This window comes from Syngnathus acus, chromosome 2 (assembly GCF_901709675.1).
Source record: "Syngnathus acus chromosome 2, fSynAcu1.2, whole genome shotgun sequence".
Taxonomy (NCBI): domain Eukaryota; kingdom Metazoa; phylum Chordata; class Actinopteri; order Syngnathiformes; family Syngnathidae; genus Syngnathus; species Syngnathus acus.
In genome coordinates, this window is record NC_051088.1 from 19,503,895 (window position 1) to 19,523,232 (window position 19,338).

Sequence of the window (19,338 nt, forward strand, 5' to 3'; positions counted from 1 at the left end):
GGGCGCGCTTCCAGAATAGTGCATTCGTATCACAGTAAATGCGAGTTTTTGTTGTTGCCTGGTTTTGACAGATGATGCATTAAATAGCTTTCTTCTTCTTTGCCAAGAACCTTTGCCTTATCTGAACTTGCGAATCATTTTCTTTTTCAGCAAAGTATATTTATTCCGAAAGGTGCACCGGAAATAACTGCATGTGGAAAGTCGTGAACCTTCGCTTCCTGAAATGTATCATTTTAGATTCAGAGAATCTCTCGGCCATGGCTGGATGATAAGACACAAACATCAAGAATAAACATTGGAGGACAATTTGTCAAGTCTGTAAGGTAGGGCTGCAAGGACTTTTGCGTAAACGTGGCATCGCTAATAACCGATACTGGTTCGATTATTTGAATGACAAGCTCCAACTTAAAGGTTGTTTTAGAGCCAGACTAGTCACCAGACCTCAGTCTTACCCCATAAACAACTGCATGCGTGAGTGCATGCGTGGCTCGAATGTAACTGTGCAAACACGCATATACGCATTTGCAACATGATAGGCTGTTGCACATCAAACAAAATGCCATTAGTTCTTTTTATTTTTAAAATCTGTAGACTACTCAATATTAGGGTTTCTTATCACAAAATTAGAAGCTATTATTATAGGGACTTCTGCTACTTATTCACTTATTTAGGGGGCTATTCCAGAAAGCAGGTAAAACATACTCTGAGTCTATCCCTGAACTCTGATTTGACTTGCTCTGAGACGGGAGACTCTCCCGTACTCAAGAGTCTTGAGTATTCTATTCCAGAAAAGCTGATCTGAGTTAGTTCAATCAACTGAGTATGATAAACTGGAGTTACGCGCGTGCACAACCACTATAAAAAGCTATCATCAATGGAGCCCTGATACCACGAGTCATCATGACAACGGAGGAAAAACAGATCACCTTATTTTACCACAATGGAGTTGGAGGTCCTTATGCAAGTCTACGGCAATCACGAACCGCAAATCTAATACGGCAGCAGCAGCAAAGTTGAGAGAGACGTCATGGAAGGAAATTGCTGCCCGATGCACAAGTTGCACTATTTCATTGCTGTAACATCTAACCATAAGATCGTAGCTTAGCCTATAGTTATGAATTTAAGTAGGAATGAAATCGGATTTTCAGTTAGGTGCAACAGGAGAAAGAAAAGACTTGGAAGCAGCTCAAAATGAAAAATAAACAGATTAGTTAAAAAAGTAAGGCGTGTTTTGCTAGACTGTGATTGCGCCTCACTTTGATTTTAATTTAATTATTTTAAATGGACTCGCGCTATTAAACAAGGTCAATATTAATTTAAACTAAAATATTAATTCAGTGGCTACTTCAAATAGTTTAAACCCCAAAGAAAATGTTTTCCAACGTCCTCTCAGTTCATTCTACACAAATGCATTTATTTTTTCAGACCAATGGTAGTCATTTAAAATGTGACGCTGTAGCCTACAGCAACACTCATTAAAATACTATTTCAAAACAAATATTGAGATCTGCTCAGCCCACTGAAAAAAAATGAATGCTCTGCATCCCTTCCCCCCATATTATAAAGAAAACGGCCTTTGCAAAAAAAATCATTTGCAAAAAAAACAAACAAACACAACTTTCTTTATGTGGTTGAAACAGGTTGAAACTCTGGGTCTCTTATAGTAAACCTGCCAGCGAGCAGGTTATGTTCACCGAGTAAGATTTCGGTTCACCACCTGATTTTTTTGTTCCTGCATCTGTGAACTCATTGACTCTATATTTTCTTTCACCCAAGTTTCAGTTCCTGTCCCCCATTAGTAGCAGAGGTTCACTTAACAGTTTATTCTTTCTGTTTTCAGCATGTTTCCAAGAATACTTGTACAGTTGGGTCTCCTGTATGGACTTTGGACTCTGGTTACTGGAAACATTACTGGAAACACGACATGTCAGCATCATCCTCTGCCGCTGTTGCTTGTATCATTTGACGGCTTCCGAGCCGACTATCTGCAGAGGTTCCCTATGCACAACTTGACCCTTCTGTACAACCAAGGGGTCCTGGTGGAGCAGCTCACCAATGTGTTTGTCACAAAAACCTTTCCCAACCATTACAGCCTGGTGAGCCAATCTTATTAATACGTATAACGGTATCATAAATGAAAGCGTAATGATGGCTTGAAAGCTATACAAACACAAATTAAACAAATACAACAAACATTTGGTTTGATTGAATACATAAATAATTGGTGCAAGTTTATAAAAGGTAAAAGATGCATGAATCAGTAATTCACTAAACATCTGTTCACATAAATGTATGTTTTGAGTTTGCCTTTAAAAATATGAACATTCTGAGCAGGTGCCTCACCGCAGGTTTTGGTTCTCATTCTTAAAATTATTAAAAGGCCTGAACCAGAAGAACACGTGGTTGAAAAGAAAAAAAAAACAGCCTAACTATTAATATGACACAAAGCTATCAAGAACCTTAAAACTCAGTAAAATGTGTCTGAAAATAGCTCTGAAGTGTACAGGTAGCCAATGAAGGAACCATAAAGGGACATGTTACGGAAAAAAAAAAAAGGCTTTTTGCTGAAATACAAATAGTGGGGTCTCCGTGAAATTTAATCAAGTTAATCTTAAATGATCTATTTCTGAAAATGTGTCGAAGTAATTCTGCACTAGGCTTGTACTACTGCCTTGTAACATTTATTAAATAACATCATCACCACCAGTTTGTCAGCAATAACTTGGCAACTGGCCCAAAATCACAAGTGAAACCAGCAGAGCGCCACTACACTTTCTTTTTCGGTCCCGGTGAACGCCACAACCGGAAGCAAAATGGCCACTCCTTGGAATGGATAAAAACAGGTGGATTTTGCTGCTTAACTTAGATTAATTCCATGTTTAGACGAGTGGGGGCACATTCAACATATTGCTGTAAAGAAAATCTTGGGGTTGATGTCCCCTTTAAGAATACTTTGTTGAGTCGAAATTGTTCCAGCGATTACAAAATGTTGATCTCATCAACTCCCAGCATTTATGTTTTTGAGTTTGTAGTGAAGTAATGATTATTACGGTCTTACGTTATTATCACGGTATTTTGTGCTCGCTTCCAGGTGACGGGACTCTATGCAGAGTCTCACGGTATCCTTGCCAGCTCCATGTACGACCCCATCAGCCACAAGCACTTCCATGTGAGCAACAGCAGTGACCCAATGTGGTGGAATGAGGCGACACCTGTCTGGCTCTCAGCAGATCAAACAGGCTACAGGACGGGGATTGCCATGTGGCCTGGCTCTGATGTGGAAATCCACAACCATACGCCCACACACTTCTTACCTTACAACCCTCATGTGACCTTCCAGGAGCGTTTGGGCAATGTGACCAATTGGTTACTGGGAAGTGAGAAGGTAGCTAATTAGCAATATGTCCTACTTTTCGACTGTAGAGCGGCACGGGGTTATTTAGGAAGTTTTGCTTCATGTGTAAAAGTTGTCTCGTTCCAGGAGGAAGGAGTGATGTTCGCAGCCATCTATTGGGAGGAGCCAGACCATTCAGGACATCTATTTGGACCTGAAAATACTACGGCCATAGGCAAAGCGCTGAAGGAAGTGAGAACCTTTCTAAGTTTACTCATTGAGGGTTTAGCGATGTTGCCTGAAATTCATCACATGGTATAAATCGAATCCCTTCACAGTGATGACGAGTGTAAACCTCATAATGAAGGTAGACAAGGGCTACTTGTCATAAGTGTAGCTTATTTGCTGACACAGAGGAGAGATTCACACCACGCAGCACATAGCTTTCGGGGTTGCCATTTTGCCACTTTTCCTATCAGTTTTCAGCTTCAGAAAACTGGTGAGACCTATCAACAGTGATGTCATTTTCAGTCACTAGCAAGTGGCAAAATGGCCGGATAAAAATGCTTGCATTTTGCTGCTTAACTCACCTCATATTCCACAAGTTCAATATTCAACAGAATGCCGTGTTTAGACTAGTGGAGGCACATACAACATATAAATGTAAAGACAATTTTTGGGTTGACTTCCCCTTTAAAGCGAAGTCATTCAGCTAACTGGTTACCGGTCTAGCTCATGTGATGTAATTGCAGGAAAATAATGGATGGATGAGTTGATATTTCTCACATGCGTGGTGCTTCTCCCAGGTTGATGACAACATTGGCCTGCTGATGTCTGAACTAAAGCGGACCGGACTGTGGGGTCGCGTTAACATTCTGGTGACCAGTGACCACGGCATGGCTCAGTGCTCGGTCGATCGCCTCATCCGACTGGATGATTGCTTGCACCCCGACAACTACACACTGGTGGACCTTACTCCTGTCGCAGCCCTTATTCCAAACAACAGTACGTAGCCACCAAGCAAAGCATCAGGACTTGCTGCTGGCATGAGCGTATCGGTTCTTGTGTGTTCTTCTAGAGCCAGAGGCTGTCTTTGCCCTGCTTGAGAAGTGCCACGCCCACATGACTGCCTATTTGAAGGAGGCCATCCCTGATCGTTTGCACTACCGCAACAATGAACGCGTCCAGCCCATCATACTGATTGCCGATGAGGGATGGACCATAATACAGCGAGGGAATCGACTGCCGAGATGTACAGTATGATTCCGAATGTAACGTGAAATACTTGATTCGGTAAAGCTGATGGCTTTGTTCCTTCCCTCAGTGGGCGATCACGGCTATGACAACTCCCTACCCAGCATGCACCCCTTCATGGCGGCTCGGGGACCCAGCTTCCGGAGTGGCTACCGACTGAAGACTTTGCAGAGTGTGGACATTTACCCGCTCATGTGCCACCTGTTAGCTGTGCCCCCGCAGCCCAACAATGGTAGCCTGGCCAAGGCCCGCTGTATGCTCGTGGCCGAATGCAGCCAGGATGTGCTGATGATCGCCGGTCTGGGGATGGGTGTCTTAATCATGCTTGCCACATTACCCGGTATGGTATGAGTAGTGATAATTCAGATGCTACTGGATTCATGATGGCATACTTTGCAAAGCGAGGGAAGTGAAATGTCCTTCAATTTGTTTTTCCCCCACAGTTCTGTTCAAGCTAATTGCCCGCTGGCTTTGGGCATCATCTCCTCGAACCTTCCAGAGACTTGAAGTGGATCCCAATGATGAAGAGGAATCTCTGCTGGAGTAACTCACCTCAAGCTTCGCCCGCTCATGCACTTTATCCAATGAGGTAGGAGAACCAAAGCCATTTAGATCAACTAGCAGCTCATATTTTTTTCTGGAGTTCTACATTGTTACTTGAAAATCCTGTTTGAGGAGCACTGTCGTATGAAGGAGTTCAACCTCCGTCCATAGGCAGACACTTTGCTGCTGTTGATGTAAGTTTTAAACCAGTCTATATGTTCAAAATTAAGTTCGGTCTTCTTCCGTCTCCTTTTATGACAAAGCAAATTACCTTAATTGATCTTATCCAAGTCAACCAAAAATCTTGCCAAACAAGTTTCCAAGTCGTGTGTATGCAACACACAAAATGGCATAAACGACGAGGTTTAATCACCCAAACAATGTTTTACTTTGTTACACATAAGATTATGTCTAAATTCCTCTACAAATATGTTTGGTAAAGTTGATCTGTATTGTATTGTATCATTAGCTGTTTTTATTTGATTTTTGTATAGGTCATACTACTTTTAGTCAGCAGAGGGGGTCAATAGCCTATTAGTAGAACGCATTGAGGTATTGTAGGGAAACTGAAGTATTTGTGGATAATTTTATGCATTGATGACACGATCGTGGCACGTGTTACATAATTTCCCACAATAAAAAGCAGCAGTATGAAGTAGCACCTTGAGGAGAAATTGGTGGTTTGTTATTAAATAACATGGATGTTATTAAAACTATGCTTTCTCAGGGATCTTATCTCGACATAAGGATAACAGGAAAGTAAAATAAGTCATAATTCCTTGTGTCTGTGTCCTTGTGGCTTTGTTTTCAGTGGTTTTTGGGTTGGTTTGTCACTTAGCGTTCGGTTCTATAACATTTGTGACATCCTAGACAGACAACACATTTAAGCAGACTTTTGGTTGCATTATTTATATTGTAATTTTTCCTGAGATTCCCAAGAATTGTCACTGAGTCTACATGGTACTGGTTTGGTAAAATGGGATGGATTCATTGGTCAAATTATGTGTGTCTGACCTTTTAGTTATCTTCTGTGATGTTGCATAACTATGTTTTGCACATTTTAGTTTTTATTTTATTTCTTTTGGGCGTGCACTGGAAAGACTTTTCAGGCGTATGGGATTCTTGTAATGCCATGAGATTTTTTCTGTGTGTGAATAAACTCCTTGGAATTGGTAAGGTTTTCTTTTGATTGGTTCAAAGAAAAGGAAAATATGACTCATATTTGGGAAAATTAATTCATAATTCTTTATTATATATATTTTTCTCCATTGCAGTCACAACAAACGATACAGTATAACAAAAGGAAAGTACTGTATATAAAACAATACTGACATACGTACTCTTGTTTCTGTGTATTTATATATATATATTCTATTCGGCATGTCATTACTTAGCTACATATCTACATCACTGTAAATCTTTGCAGATAAATAGACTTTTATTTTCAGGAGGTATTGTAAGAAAAATAACTCAATTTCTAAAACTGGCCACAGTTGAGCCATTTGTGAAAAATATTTAACTCTTTCCCAGAATGATTTGACAATATTGTAGACACAGCATATCAAGAAACCAGTGATACACAATGCATGCTTGTGTCACTGATTTCCACTGAGACATTTGGTGTGAGTTTGGGGATTTCTCCCCACAGACAGGTTGGTTCCTGGATAATTAATTGTGCAGTGCACGGACATTTAAAATGGCTGACGACTATAACCACCACTAAACTTGCTTCTCCGCAGCTTAGGCTGCTGGAGACTCTTTGATTCGATGTAAGTTGAAGAATTAAAATGCGTTTATTTCTATGGATGTGAACGAATAAACCAATTGGTCCTTTGGCAGAAGCCTTCACAAAACTTGATCGTGTGTACAGACACTTGTATCATTTATCATTGTGCTTCTATTTAGGACAACACGTTGGCACAGACTCCTACAAAAAACATCTGTACTGTATATTTCTTCTCTCACTTTACATTCTGGATATTTATAGAGAACATTTACAAGCCATGGAAGGAATGAGCAATCTACAAGTATACTCTGCCAATATTGAGCAAATGAGTTTACACAAAAAGAGCTATTTACAATCAAAATAAAAAAAATTAAAAGCTACTTTAGTACATCTTTAGCACAGTTTCTACAGCTACTCATTTTCAAGCTAAAGACCACACTAGAAATCATGTACACACAAAAAACTTTTTTTTTTTTTAAAAACCTGATATAACTATAGTAGGTGATGATACTTTCACAATTGTGGAACAATCATTCTTTCTTTTTTAAATTTAGCTTAATAAAATGTGATGTGACTGACACACATAGCCTCATATAGGCATTATATGCTTTGCAGACCCTGATAGTGGAACATTTAAGTACTTAAACGCACAAAAAAGTTCTGTTTCTTCATGGAAAGAATGCACATTCCTCAGTCGGGGATACCAGTTATTTCCAAGGTTATCTTTATCGTTTAAAACCCCTTCTTAACTTATTTGAAAACATTCCAAATTAGTCAACTGTTGAAAAAAAAATCTACAAATGCAACAAAATTAGGAGGAAAAAAAGCACACACATTTATTCTCCCTTGTAAAAGGCAAGAAATAAAAAGTAATGGTGCCCAGAACCTTTACGTATGTAATCTTGCATAGCTGTGAATGTGAAGCCATACAACAGGGAAGAAATGCTGTACTGAAACGGAGAGACCTTTGCACGTACAGTGATGCAGAGTCGCCTGTAGCTAGACCAAAACAATGAGGAGAGATACCTGAGGCTACAATCAAGTCTGAGCACCACACATGCAAAGTGGGACACTTACAGTAGGTCAAACATTTTTGCCTTGATAATCCACCACAGTGAAGCTTGTATTTTAGAGGTTTCCCAAAATTCTAGCCTTTTACCATTCATGAATTCCATACTTTAATTTTTTTTTTGTAGATTATTGTCCAAATGTACAATCAAGAGATGCCTTTATATTATTATTTGATTTGTAATCCATGTCAGACACATGAACTATAATTATAGATACAGAAGTAAACCCTCTGGAATTAAAACTCTCAATTCCATCAAAATGGTGAGAATTTAAAAGTGTGGCGAAGGAAAGGATCCGAGGATCATAACCTGAAGTGTATACCGCATAGTGTGTCACAAACATGTTTACTGTAGCTGCCAGTGAAACTGGGTCACTGGTGTTTACTGATGATGTGAGGTGTGATGATGTGATATTCTCTGCATAAAATCACTGCAATTTGTGAATGGTAAATAGCAATTTATTTTGGTGAAACCTAAAAAATTAAAACTGACAATACGTTTTGGTTGATTGACCTGATTTGGCTGTGAAACACCTGATTGGCTGAAACTCCGGATGCGGCAGAGTGGTGGTTAGGGTGGTTGCTTAGTATGTGAAGAGAGCAGCCACAAAACATTTTAAAAAGAAGCATTTCACACTAGACATATCAACTCCTGGCTGTGTTTTTTTTTTTTTAGATGGCACATTATGTTGGGTTAGCACACAATGAGTCCCCACTCATACAGTTCTTGCCTGTATGAGTGTGAAACATCAGCACCCCCTGGATTTTCCTTTTCAAAAAAAGGTCACTGTAACCAAGATGATACAAAACCTACCCATCTTCGCTCGATAGCACCATTAGAATATTTTCGCAAATTGTAAAGGGGTCAAGGGTTACTGTATCTGTGTTTGTGTGAAGTCGGGATACATCCCATGTTACTCTTAACTACTTTTCACTGTATGCACGAACAAATTAGCACCCTGCTGTACAGGTCAATGTTGTTGCGAGTGTGTTAACTAAGCACATCTCCCTGCACTGAGAGAGTTGCATAGCCGTTGTCCGTGTGGCTGCGGGCCTCATACGGCCACAAACTGAAGGCAAGTACGCAGGTTGCACCATAGAATCTAAAATGACAATCTGCCCTTTTGCACCTTAATAACACAAGTTTGTGTGTTACATATTTACACATGGACATGTGACTCTATTGCATCTATTGCACATTGACTCATTTATACTCATCTGCTGGCAGCGAATGAAACTATAGCACCACAGAAAGTAGTTTTGGATACTTAAAATGAGTTGCAATCCCAACTGTACTTTTCTGTAGGATCGCCTCTAGAGGGCATGTGACTATATTTGGCAACATAAATTTAATAAGGCAGGTGAACCCCAATGCAGAAAGGTAACAATAGTAAGTGTATAATGAAATAAAATCAAATCATAAAATACGAGGGAAAATTTTTGCACTTATGCCATTTCAGCAACCACAAATAATTATTCAATCACACCATTATTTGTTTGGGTAAAACTTTCTAACACAACCATTTGGTCAGAGTTAGTCATTGTAAACAAAAAGTAGCTTCAGGGTTACCGTGAACGTTGCGATTTTCATTTTATACTCTCATTTTACCTCTTTTTTGTATATGTTCCCTAGACAGTAACACGAATATTTTCTGTATGTGATCTTCACACTGCATCATGTGTAATGAATGCAAAGGTTGACCCTGTTTGATGCCGAAAGCACTCCCCAACCAGTCCCACTCCCAATCCAAGGTCTCACTGTTTGTGCTCGTCACAAAGTTTAAATGGAAACATGAGCTCGAGATGATTAATACTCTGTATACGCGTTGTGACTCCTGCCTATGTAACAGCTTGAGTAAAATAAATAAATCACAGCTTAGTTGTGGGTGGCTTTGGATGAGTGAGTCAACATGACAAAAATGACTCAAAAGAAAAATATGCTTGCGTTTGCTCATGTATAAATACTTTGTCTTTTTGGTTGTTTTCTAGCGTATTCATCAATATACTTGTTTTGACCCCATATTGGTTACGTATAACATTTTATTTCAGACATCGTGCCCTAATTTTGTGGATAGGCGTGTGTGCATAAAAACAGGCACATCTTAATTTTCGTGCCAGGGCAAGTCTATTTTACTGTTATTGGGAATTTGGCAGTAAAAGAAAGACCAGTTTAAAGCAGGTCTAAGTTGTGGCGCAAGTGGTATGAGACGATTTTAGTGGATTCGATCAAGGCGCAGGCAGACAGATTCCGAGCGTGTGTTGGGTGGATGTCATGTTTCAGTCATATACGTATATGACAACAGTGAGACAATCTTTCTGAATCAATGGAGAAATTAATTCATTGAACAAATGATCATCTTAAAGTTCTTTTAAAATTTTCTTTGCGCGTACCAATCTCATGGATGAAAAAGGAATCAGAGGAGCCGCTTCGATTCCTAACCTTCTCATAACGGCGCAAACGCTCCTTTTTACTTGTGCTCATTTACCAAAAGAAAGTCAACTCCACCCATGGTCATACTGAGATGGCACTTTGCGCTAGACTTGTGCTGGGCATGAAAATAGGGTCCATTGTTTTAAGATGATTCCTCTAACCTTAACAGGGAGGATAAAGAACAACTTTTCTCCCTCCCCAGTTTGTTTTTTAAGATACACATTCATTAAGCAGGAAATTAAGAAATGAATTAAGTTACAGTCTACTCTAGCCCATGGAACGTTTCAAATTTTCAGAAAGCCATGATTATTTTTTGATACAGCTCTTCAAAACTAGCTACTTTCTGGTTGCTTGTACAGAGGACCTTAATCCCTCCAACAATCCAGTTCTTCATCAATTTACAGAACGTCTCATCTTTGTCATGGTACCTGTGACTGTGTGTGACAACATGTAAACAGCAAGAAGCAAGTCAATGTCGGATGAAATATGCAAGAAGGGAGTTTTTTTTATGGACTCCCACTGAGGCAGCTTGTTGAGTCATAGCCAAAGGACTCGCAAGTTGAAGGTGCTCGCAAGGAATGTGTGTGTGTTTTTTATGTGGGTGTGTGCATTAAAATGTGTCAGATTGCTTTCGTGTCTCTGTGCTTATTCCAAGTGTGACCTGTGTGTTTCTTATTCCTCTCTGAATGCGTCTACTCATGAACAGAAACGTGTGTGCGCGTCAAAGTGAAGACTCATACTGTAGAAGTTCGTACAGCAGTGGTCCATCCCGGTATCGGATGCCCACTGCGGCCGGTGTGATGTACTGCAAGATGTTTATAGTCCTTCGCAGGCGCCTGTCAACGTAGTGGGCGTCCCACGCCGGGTAGCGCTTCCTGGGCATGTCGATCTTTATAAGCGGGCCCTCAGGCTTGGAAGTGGGGGGCACTGACCGCACCTGGAAGACGGGAAGACACGTCTCAGCCACATCCTCTTCTGTCTGGGACTTGGTCATATGCGCCGGGGTAGGTGGGGCGGTAGGTGGCGCAGAAGGGGGAAGGGGAAGACCCCAAAGCAGCTCGGCGCAGCAGGAGGAGGCAGGATTTGGCTGGAGGTGACCAGTGGCAGGGTGCAGGAAGCCGTAGTAAAACAGCATAACCAGGACACCACCAGCAAATGTCAGGTAGACGCTGCACAATGCCTGGATGGCGTATGAGTCGGTCAGCACGGGGTCCCTGTAGGCGTACCTGCATGTGTTGCAGTCGCGTTAGTATCGTCTTTGGTGGACTATTTCGTAATGTCATCATAATTAATTTAAATCTCAACTCAAGACTTGTTACTTCACTGTTCTCTGGAACTATCAGCGTTTTCCTGCCTCACCCCTATGAGATCTGGATTTTGGCCCGTCTCTGCCACTCCACATCCCTATCCTGCTCTCAGAGGCAGCTCAGTGTCAATGAGCCAAGTGAGTCTTTGAAGGACTCAGAATCTTCCGGATGGGATAGGAAGAGGGCCACGTGCCAGAAGGCGACGAACAGCCGAGCTTCATTTCATTAAACGGACTATCGTGCTGTTTAGACTAACATCGTACCACATTTATTTATTATGTCACGTGATTACCATTGCCCACTCCACATCCTAGAAGGTGGTTCCCTCCACGCTTGAACGATTTTCAAGGGTTATTTCTCTCATAAATAGGATTTCAGTTTTTTTTCATTATCTTTCTTGAGGAAGCAGGTAGGTTGATCTTTGTTAACTGTGGCCTTGTGAAGCCCTTTGAGAGTCTCGTGTGATTAAGGGCAATATATATTTACTTTATAATATATATATATATAATATATAATATGATTTCACATTGAAAATTACAGCTCACGTTTCAGTTATGCAAAACTAAACCAAAGTAGCTTGTGTTGTGCTAATCGAGGATCCTAAAAATCATAATTAAGAAATGTTACATGGAAACGAAATGACACGTTCCACATTTAAGTTTCATTATGATTTCATGGAGCATGTGTTTTGAGCATTTTTTACTCACCACAGGCCAGTGAGGATGGTGTTCTCTGCCAACACTACCGTGTAGTAGGTAATCATTCTGTGCCGCGTCTGGCCTCCCTTCACGTTAAACCAGCAGAAGATGTAGACGATGCCCACCACCATGTTGAAAAGCACCTCCTCCCACTTGGACATGCAGAAATCGGTGCCGCCGTGCACCACCCAGAAGGCCATGGCGGACCAGTGGACCACCACAAAGATGCCAAAGTAGATATGAAAGAGCGAGGCAAAGAGGGCAAGTGAGAGGACACGCGACGAGATGGTAAAGAGGCGCCAGAAGAGGTGCAGCAGAGCCCCACGGTAGCTCATGCTGCGCTGGTCGTCACGCGAGTCCCGCAACAGTTTGTGGTAGGAGGCCAAGACCCAGGCGAGAGACAGGAGGGAGGCGAGGGAGGAGATGCCTGCGGGAGAGGGACAAGACTCATGCTTCATTTCCTTTGAGTTAAATCCATTTGGAACAAAGTTTGGAGGAACTTTGAGTGAGTAGGCACAAATTAGGGTTGAGCTAGTTGGACTTGTCAACTGGAACCAAAAGACTGAAAGACTTAACACGCAGATAATTATTGGACATTCCTCGAGATGATTTACTCGAGAATCATTTGATACTATCATTCGCGTCAAGATATTGTATTAGCATATATAATTAGCATTTGTGTATCTTTTGTTTTGAGTGCTCTTTTTGTGAACCATGTCTTCTCATTCACTTACACTGCAGCGTCTCAGCCCGGTTCTCCTGGATCATGATACACAGCTGCAGGACCAGCTGAGGCGCCGATTCCAGGAAAGTCTCCAGCAGCCGAAGCATGTTGACGTCAGCATACTCGAACATCATGGCCCAGTACCAGCGGCGCTGATGCTCCTTCTGCCGACGCGACATGAGGCCGAGGTAAAGTGTCCTGATGTACCTGCGGCAGTCATAGGTAATGAATAAATTTAATTCTTAATAAAAATGCTTTCACCAGATGGTTTATATACACATGCAATCATGATGGCTCTATAAAAAAAATTACTTGAGAAAGATAATAATAGCCAGCTTTGACAAACCTTTCTGGGTGATTAATTTTTGGTGGCGATCACTTAGTGTGCTATTGTCTTCTGAAGCCAGAATTGATGAGCCCACACTAGTAATTTGGCTCTTTCAATGGCTCTCAATAGACTGCGTTGCGTGTATGAGTAACGTAGCAGCTTAAATAGCATTAGGTCATGTAATTTAGTACAAAAAAGAATTCTAAGTTTAAATGACCTAGCACCTTTTTTAATGGAAATTGGTTTATATTGATAAAATTTCACTCAATGTGAAAAAGATTGTAAAAAAAAGAAAAAAAAGATGATTTCAACAGTAAATGGTTATTGTGGATATGAGCTACTAATATTTTGATGCTTCTTTTTATCATTACCACCTAATGAATAAACAGACAGACAAGTAAAAGATGCTCCTTTCTTGGTTGTTAAGATACAGTGACGGCTTAAGTGGGTGAATGCAGATTCCAATTAAAATGCCCCTCAGCTCTTAGTCACCAGTGTGTGTGTGCTTAAATGATATTTTCCATGTGCGTTAGTGCATGATTTTATATCATGTCTTCTGCTTTGCAAAAACTACCAGTTACAGCCACATAGCATGAATAATACAGCATCCATAGAGGAGCTCATATACACTCGTGCCCTGGAAGCAGCTTGGCTTATGGCATGACCTTTCATTTCAAAATGTGGTGTGAGCTTGACCTGAGAATTATCTTGATTTTTTTTTTTTCTAACAGCTTGGTTTGGGTGTAAACATAACACAGCAGCCTTTTTGGTTCAAAGATGGAGTAAGCGGGTCACCCTGACAGCTGCTTGCATTCGATAATTGCAAACAGTGTGAAGTCTTCTACATCAACCCTCCCCCAAGCACTCTCGCTTTTCTTCTCCCATCCCCCTTTTACTGGTATTGTGTGCGAGCAACCTTTTCCCACATCTTCCTCTCCTCATCTTATTCCTTCCATTGGCTTCTTCCTCCCTCCTCCCTTTCTCCTCTATTCTCTTTGACCCTTCATGCTTCTTCTCACTTCCTTCTTCCCTCATCTCTCTCCCCCTCCATCTCTTAACGATCCATCTCAATCAGTCTGAAGCCTTTTCCCTGCCCCCTCTCCCACATGTTCCTCCACTTTTACCAGGTAGCAGAGTCCATTCTGCAGAATTGAGAAGGTGTGTGTGCATGTATGGACGGGTGGTCGATTTAACCCTTGAAGCTGACCAAAGCTGAAGAGCTTCATTGGTGTTGCCTTTCTCAGCAGGATATAAAGAAACAAACACACACAGGCACGCAACTACTCGAGCTGCTGTCTGCCTAAAGGCAAGTAGAGACCATAAAAGAGAGTTCAGCAAGGAGGGGAATGAGAGAGTGCACAATTGTCTTTGTGGCTGGTCATTTGGATCACTGGTGCCATGTAACAGGCAGATGCTTACGATTGGATGATTTTATGATGGTTTGTAATAAACTTGCCTTTTGTGGTTCAAACAAATATTTCATTTATTTCTAAACTACCGTAGTTTTCCTAAGTGATTTGTAGGCACTGATTATTCTCTTATAGGAGTTTTCCCACAGAATTAAGGCCTAACTGAAGCGTGAGGGAGCCTGCAGAGAGGCTTGCTCATCGAGCTGTCGTTGTGAAGCAAGCTCTTCTTCGACTCAGCTTTATCTACTCGACACCATACTTGCCCTTTAGAGTGCCCCAATTTACGAGAATCTGTCACGTTATTGATTTTTTGACTTGTTGTGGACATAATTTGAGGTACGAGCGAGCTTCAGGTTTCCCTGAAGCGGTGCTTGAGTGAAGTGAAAAACAACAGTTTGCAATTTAATGCCGAGTGTTGTTAGCAACAGTGTTGTTAGTTGGTAGTGGTGTTTATTATCTACTATTTATATAGTGTAGTTTAGTGACAAGGCGAGCGCCATTTGCGGTAGTAGTGTAGCTAACAATTTAACAATTCAAGGGGCGAATTCTTGATTGATAATTTAGTAGTGAATTGAATATAGTAAAATAGTAGATAACTTCAATAAGCATGTAAATAGCGTAACATAGTTACCATGTTGTTGATTTTCAATTTGTCCCAACGTACAGAAACATTTTGGGGTTGCTGACATATTCACATTAAATATGGTGTACATTACAGACATATATTCTATATTAAAAAATAAATCACATCATCACAATCACATAAAAAATAAATTACATCAGGTATTAGAAATGTTTTCAATTTTGTTTTACAGTTTGACCAATAAAAGCTTGTGCAACATGCAGTTATTTATACATAAAAACACCTGTTACTGAGCCTAACCCTTAATTTATAAATATTACATATTGTTGTCATTATTTTATTATGATTATTTTAAAAATGTAATGCGCCAGGGAAAAAATTAGCGTAGATTTGGAATCAGTGCAAACAAAAATATTTGAAAAAGTTTATTGAACTTGCTTTTCAAATAAAAAACAAAAACATGCGTGGTAGGTCGATTGAGCACTCCACACTGCCCCTAGGTGTGAGTGCGAGTGTGGATGGTTGTTCGTCTCTGTGTGCCCTGCGATTGGCTGGCGACCAGTTCAGGATGTCCCCCACTTGTCAGTTGAAATAGGTTCCAGCGCGCCCGCAACCCTCATGAGAAGAAGCAGTTCAGTAAATTTGCTGACCAGAGTAATTAGCGACCCACTTGCTATTAGCCTGCTCGTGCAGGGCTGCTGACGAGCGGTTGGGGAGCAACATTTTAAACAATATCTTTTTATTTAAGTTAATTTACATGCAGTAAAAAAATATGAATTTGCGTCACAAGCTTGGTAAATAATTAAAATATCACGTGAGAGAAGTCGTGTTTAAAGGGGTGTGTCTTTGGGGGTAGTAGCTTGGTGTGTTGATATATACCGTATTGGCCCGAATATAAGACGACCCTGATTATAAGACGACCCCCTCTTTTTCAAGACTCAAGTTTGAAAAAAGACTTTTTGAACACCAAATTTAATTTTTATACAGAAAATAATTACAGTACGTCTGAAACAAATGATTATAACAATATATTCGAGAGAAAAAGCATGTTATTTTGATTTTGAGTGTGCATGCGTGCAGATAGATAGATAGATAGATAGATAGATAGATAGATAGATAGATAGATAGATAGATAGATAGATAGATAGATAGTTTTTTTTGTGCTGTGTTGATATCAGTTGCAGTTTCGCCCCCACCATTGACAAGCCCACTTAACTTACCTCCACACTTGCCCCAACTGGAGGATGTGTATGGTGGCCTGCCACAGCCAGATGGTGGCCAGCTGCAGGCGATCCTTGCCGGGATAGTGGCACCCCAAAGCCACCGCACCCCGCTTTGTCAAACCCTCAACCTCCCCGAGCCCTCCTCCAGTATAGTCCTGCACAAACCAGCGGAAACTCAAAATCTGGACCAGCACAGAAGGCACCAGCACGAAGAAGAGCGTGAGGCCAAACCACAGGTAGTCCCGCCTCTGGTAGTAGTCCAGCGCGAGGCACAGGTCCGTGCCAACGTCCCAGAAGAAGACGAGGAGGGCCAGTATGATCCAGAGGCAGTCCAGCCACAGCTGCTCCGGGGGTGGGCAGTGAGTCTCCCGGACACCGACGCCCCCGGCGGGGGGTTGGCCCCCGCCGGGCAACGATCCGAGACAGGCAGATCGGCACCCCCAGTAGCACGCCGAAGTGCGGCAGCACTGGCAGATGTGGATCGCGGCCGAGTCCAGCGGCTCGTCGGCATCGACGTCATAAAGCTGGGCAAAACCCACCCCGGCTTTACCGTCCGACTGCGCGGCCATGTTCCCCTTGCCGCTGGTACCCTCCGGTGAATAGCACGACAGCCGCACCGTGGTGATTCTTTTTCGCGGGGCGCGGACGCCGCGTCGCTTCCCAGATACCTGCTGCAGCTGTACGTTTCCCTCGGTGTCTCCTTCCAGCCCGGGGCCTGGAGAGCCATCAGAGTTCCCTTTCCCGGTCCATTGAAGACCCCTTCACCAGAACCTGAGTCCGAGTCCACGAGCCCTGCATCATCTGGTCATATTGGGAGACAGGAGCCTGTGACGTCATTCATCACGCCTTTTTTTTCCCCCCTTAAAAATTTTTAATAATAAATACGCCTGACAGCTTGAATGGACGCGCTAGTGCCATTGCCCTCTCTGTCTCGGTCGCTCGGCTACACTCGCATGGCTTTTCGAAGTTGCACAAGAGGATGCAAGTGCAGCCATAGACCGTGCGCGTCCCACCCGGTCCGCCTGTCCAACCTCTTCCTACGCTGCTACGCTCCATCTCACTCCCCCCTGCATCGGTGTACCGAACACAGAGTTTAACTTTCACGGTTGATTGTCCTGTCAGTGTCTCTGCCATATTGAATGTGGCAAACGTGCTTGTAAAAATGAAACTGACTTCACAAAGCAACGAGAAGTTGACAACCAACAAAATATTGAGACAACACGCACACACACAAGCATGGGCGGTTTTACAGGGAGGCAAGGGAGGGCAGCTTCCACCCTCACCCGTGATCGATACCTCCTCAGTTGTCACTCCTACTGGCAATTTATCTATTAGCACTAAATTCAAAATATTGATATAAATGTTCCTGAAATTGTCTCCGTACCGTTTATAAATCTTTTATTCACCAGTTTAGAATTCTCTCCTCCGACTGCCCCTTAATTCTTAATTAATTCTTTCCAGAGGGAAACGGTTGCGACCCACTGCCACCAATTTGGGAAAAATATCATCCATAAGTGAATGATAACTTATTACATTAAGCTGTATTCAGCATTCAGAGCAAGCATCTATTTACAGGAATCGGAATATAGCACCAAGTTAAAATACTTTACAAAATAAAGTCACTAAGGCTGTCTTCTATCATTCACCAGTTCTGCTCAGCTATGAGAAAAAGGTTGTGAGCATGCACCCTACACGACAGTGTCATGTAACCCAAGCTGAAATGTGGTCTTTTACTCCTATTTATTAAGTGCTTTTTATTTTATGTAACACATGTGTTTACCATTCAAAATAAATCAAGACTCTCAAAACGTTTGACAAAATAAATCAAAACACACATTTCTGTGTTTAGTGTCACATGAGCAAATTCACCTCCTAGATCGCTTTGTAGGATGTTTTCTGGCCACCACCGTATCCACTGTTTTAAATTAGCTAAAATATCTTTGTGAATATATTAGATAAATGTAGACATGAAAGACTGGTGATTAAAACAAAAACTTAAATGCTAATTGTTAAGAATTGTTATTTTTCTGTTAATTGCTATTTCATCGCCTACAAGGCCCTTGACTGCACGCTGCATGAATGAGTCATTCATAATAATAATAATAATTATAATAAATTGTATTTATAAGGCCGTCATTGTCATCGATCACTTCACTTTTGACACATCCAATATGGCAGTGATGCTGACGGAACATTCAGTGCCTAAAGTTGTAGCTCAAATTGAGTGGACTTTGGAGCGTGAGCATTTCACTCTCATCAACCTCTCCATTCACTTTTCATTAGTGTGTGTGTGTGTGTGTGTGTGTGTGTGTGTGTGTGTGTGTGTGTGTGTGTGTGTGTGTCTGGATAAGAAAGCGAGCGCAAGAGAAAAGAGACAGATATAGGAATGATTCTGTCCATGTGTTAACATGATGGATGACTGTTAGAAGATGAATCCTGATGAAGGTCATGGCTAAAGTAATTACATAGATTCAAGGCGAGTAGCTTGTTGTAGAGTGTTCTTCCATTTCCACTCTTTCCTTCTGAGCCAACCTCTTAAGTAATAGTTTTCCCCTTGAATACAAGACATTCACCCCCCATCCCCTCGGCATGCTTTGGAAACAGCCCTACTGTTGTCATGGCAACTGTAGGTGTGTAGTTGCTACATCTTGGATCTTAGTTGAGCGACCCTTCACCAATTTGGTTGAGGTGGTTTGTTATTAACAAGGT

General features: G+C 41.6%; 2 protein-coding genes across 2 annotated transcripts; one reads left to right on the forward strand and one right to left on the reverse strand.

Moving 5' to 3' along the window:
- The first annotated feature begins 70 nt into the window (after positions 1-70).
- On the forward strand, positions 71-5,487 carry enpp4 (ectonucleotide pyrophosphatase/phosphodiesterase 4). Its single transcript, XM_037277510.1, has 8 exons — positions 71-323; positions 1,841-2,096; positions 3,092-3,385; positions 3,482-3,586; positions 4,141-4,339; positions 4,413-4,586; positions 4,659-4,928; positions 5,032-5,487. The coding sequence occupies exons 2-8, from the start codon at positions 1,842-1,844 to the stop codon at positions 5,133-5,135; spliced, it is 1,401 nt and encodes a 466-aa protein (XP_037133405.1). The 5' UTR covers positions 71-323; position 1,841; the 3' UTR covers positions 5,136-5,487.
- A 5,223-nt stretch (positions 5,488-10,710) lies between these two features.
- LOC119137897 (XK-related protein 6-like) lies at positions 10,711-17,700 on the reverse strand. The gene is made up of 4 exons (XM_037277505.1): positions 16,627-17,700; positions 13,097-13,293; positions 12,372-12,789; positions 10,711-11,583 (listed from the first exon to the last, which is right to left on the reverse strand). The coding sequence occupies exons 1-4, from the start codon at positions 17,196-17,198 to the stop codon at positions 11,079-11,081; spliced, it is 1,692 nt and encodes a 563-aa protein (XP_037133400.1). The 5' UTR covers positions 17,199-17,700; the 3' UTR covers positions 10,711-11,078.
- Positions 17,701-19,338: the final 1,638 nt, after the last annotated feature.

What these genes read in the sequence shown, in the direction of transcription:
- LOC119137897 (XM_037277505.1), bottom strand. Translation starts at nt 17,198, where the DNA reads ATGGCCGCGCAGTCGGACGGTAAAGCCGGGGTGGGTTTTGCCCAGCTT. An exon ending in CCGGGCTGAGACGCTGCAGT is followed by an intron (nt 12,790 to 13,096) that starts GTAAGTGAATGA and finishes CCTCTCCCGCAG; the next exon opens with GCATCTCCTCCCTCGCCTCC. An exon ending in ACCATCCTCACTGGCCTGTG is followed by an intron (nt 11,584 to 12,371) that starts GTGAGTAAAAAA and finishes CAACACATGCAG; the next exon opens with GTACGCCTACAGGGACCCCG.
- enpp4 (XM_037277510.1), top strand. Translation starts at nt 1,842, where the DNA reads ATGTTTCCAAGAATACTTGTACAGTTGGGTCTCCTGTATGGACTTTGG. An exon ending in TAGGCAAAGCGCTGAAGGAA is followed by an intron (nt 3,587 to 4,140) that starts GTGAGAACCTTT and finishes TGCTTCTCCCAG; the next exon opens with GTTGATGACAACATTGGCCT. An exon ending in AGCCCTTATTCCAAACAACA is followed by an intron (nt 4,340 to 4,412) that starts GTACGTAGCCAC and finishes GTGTTCTTCTAG; the next exon opens with AGCCAGAGGCTGTCTTTGCC.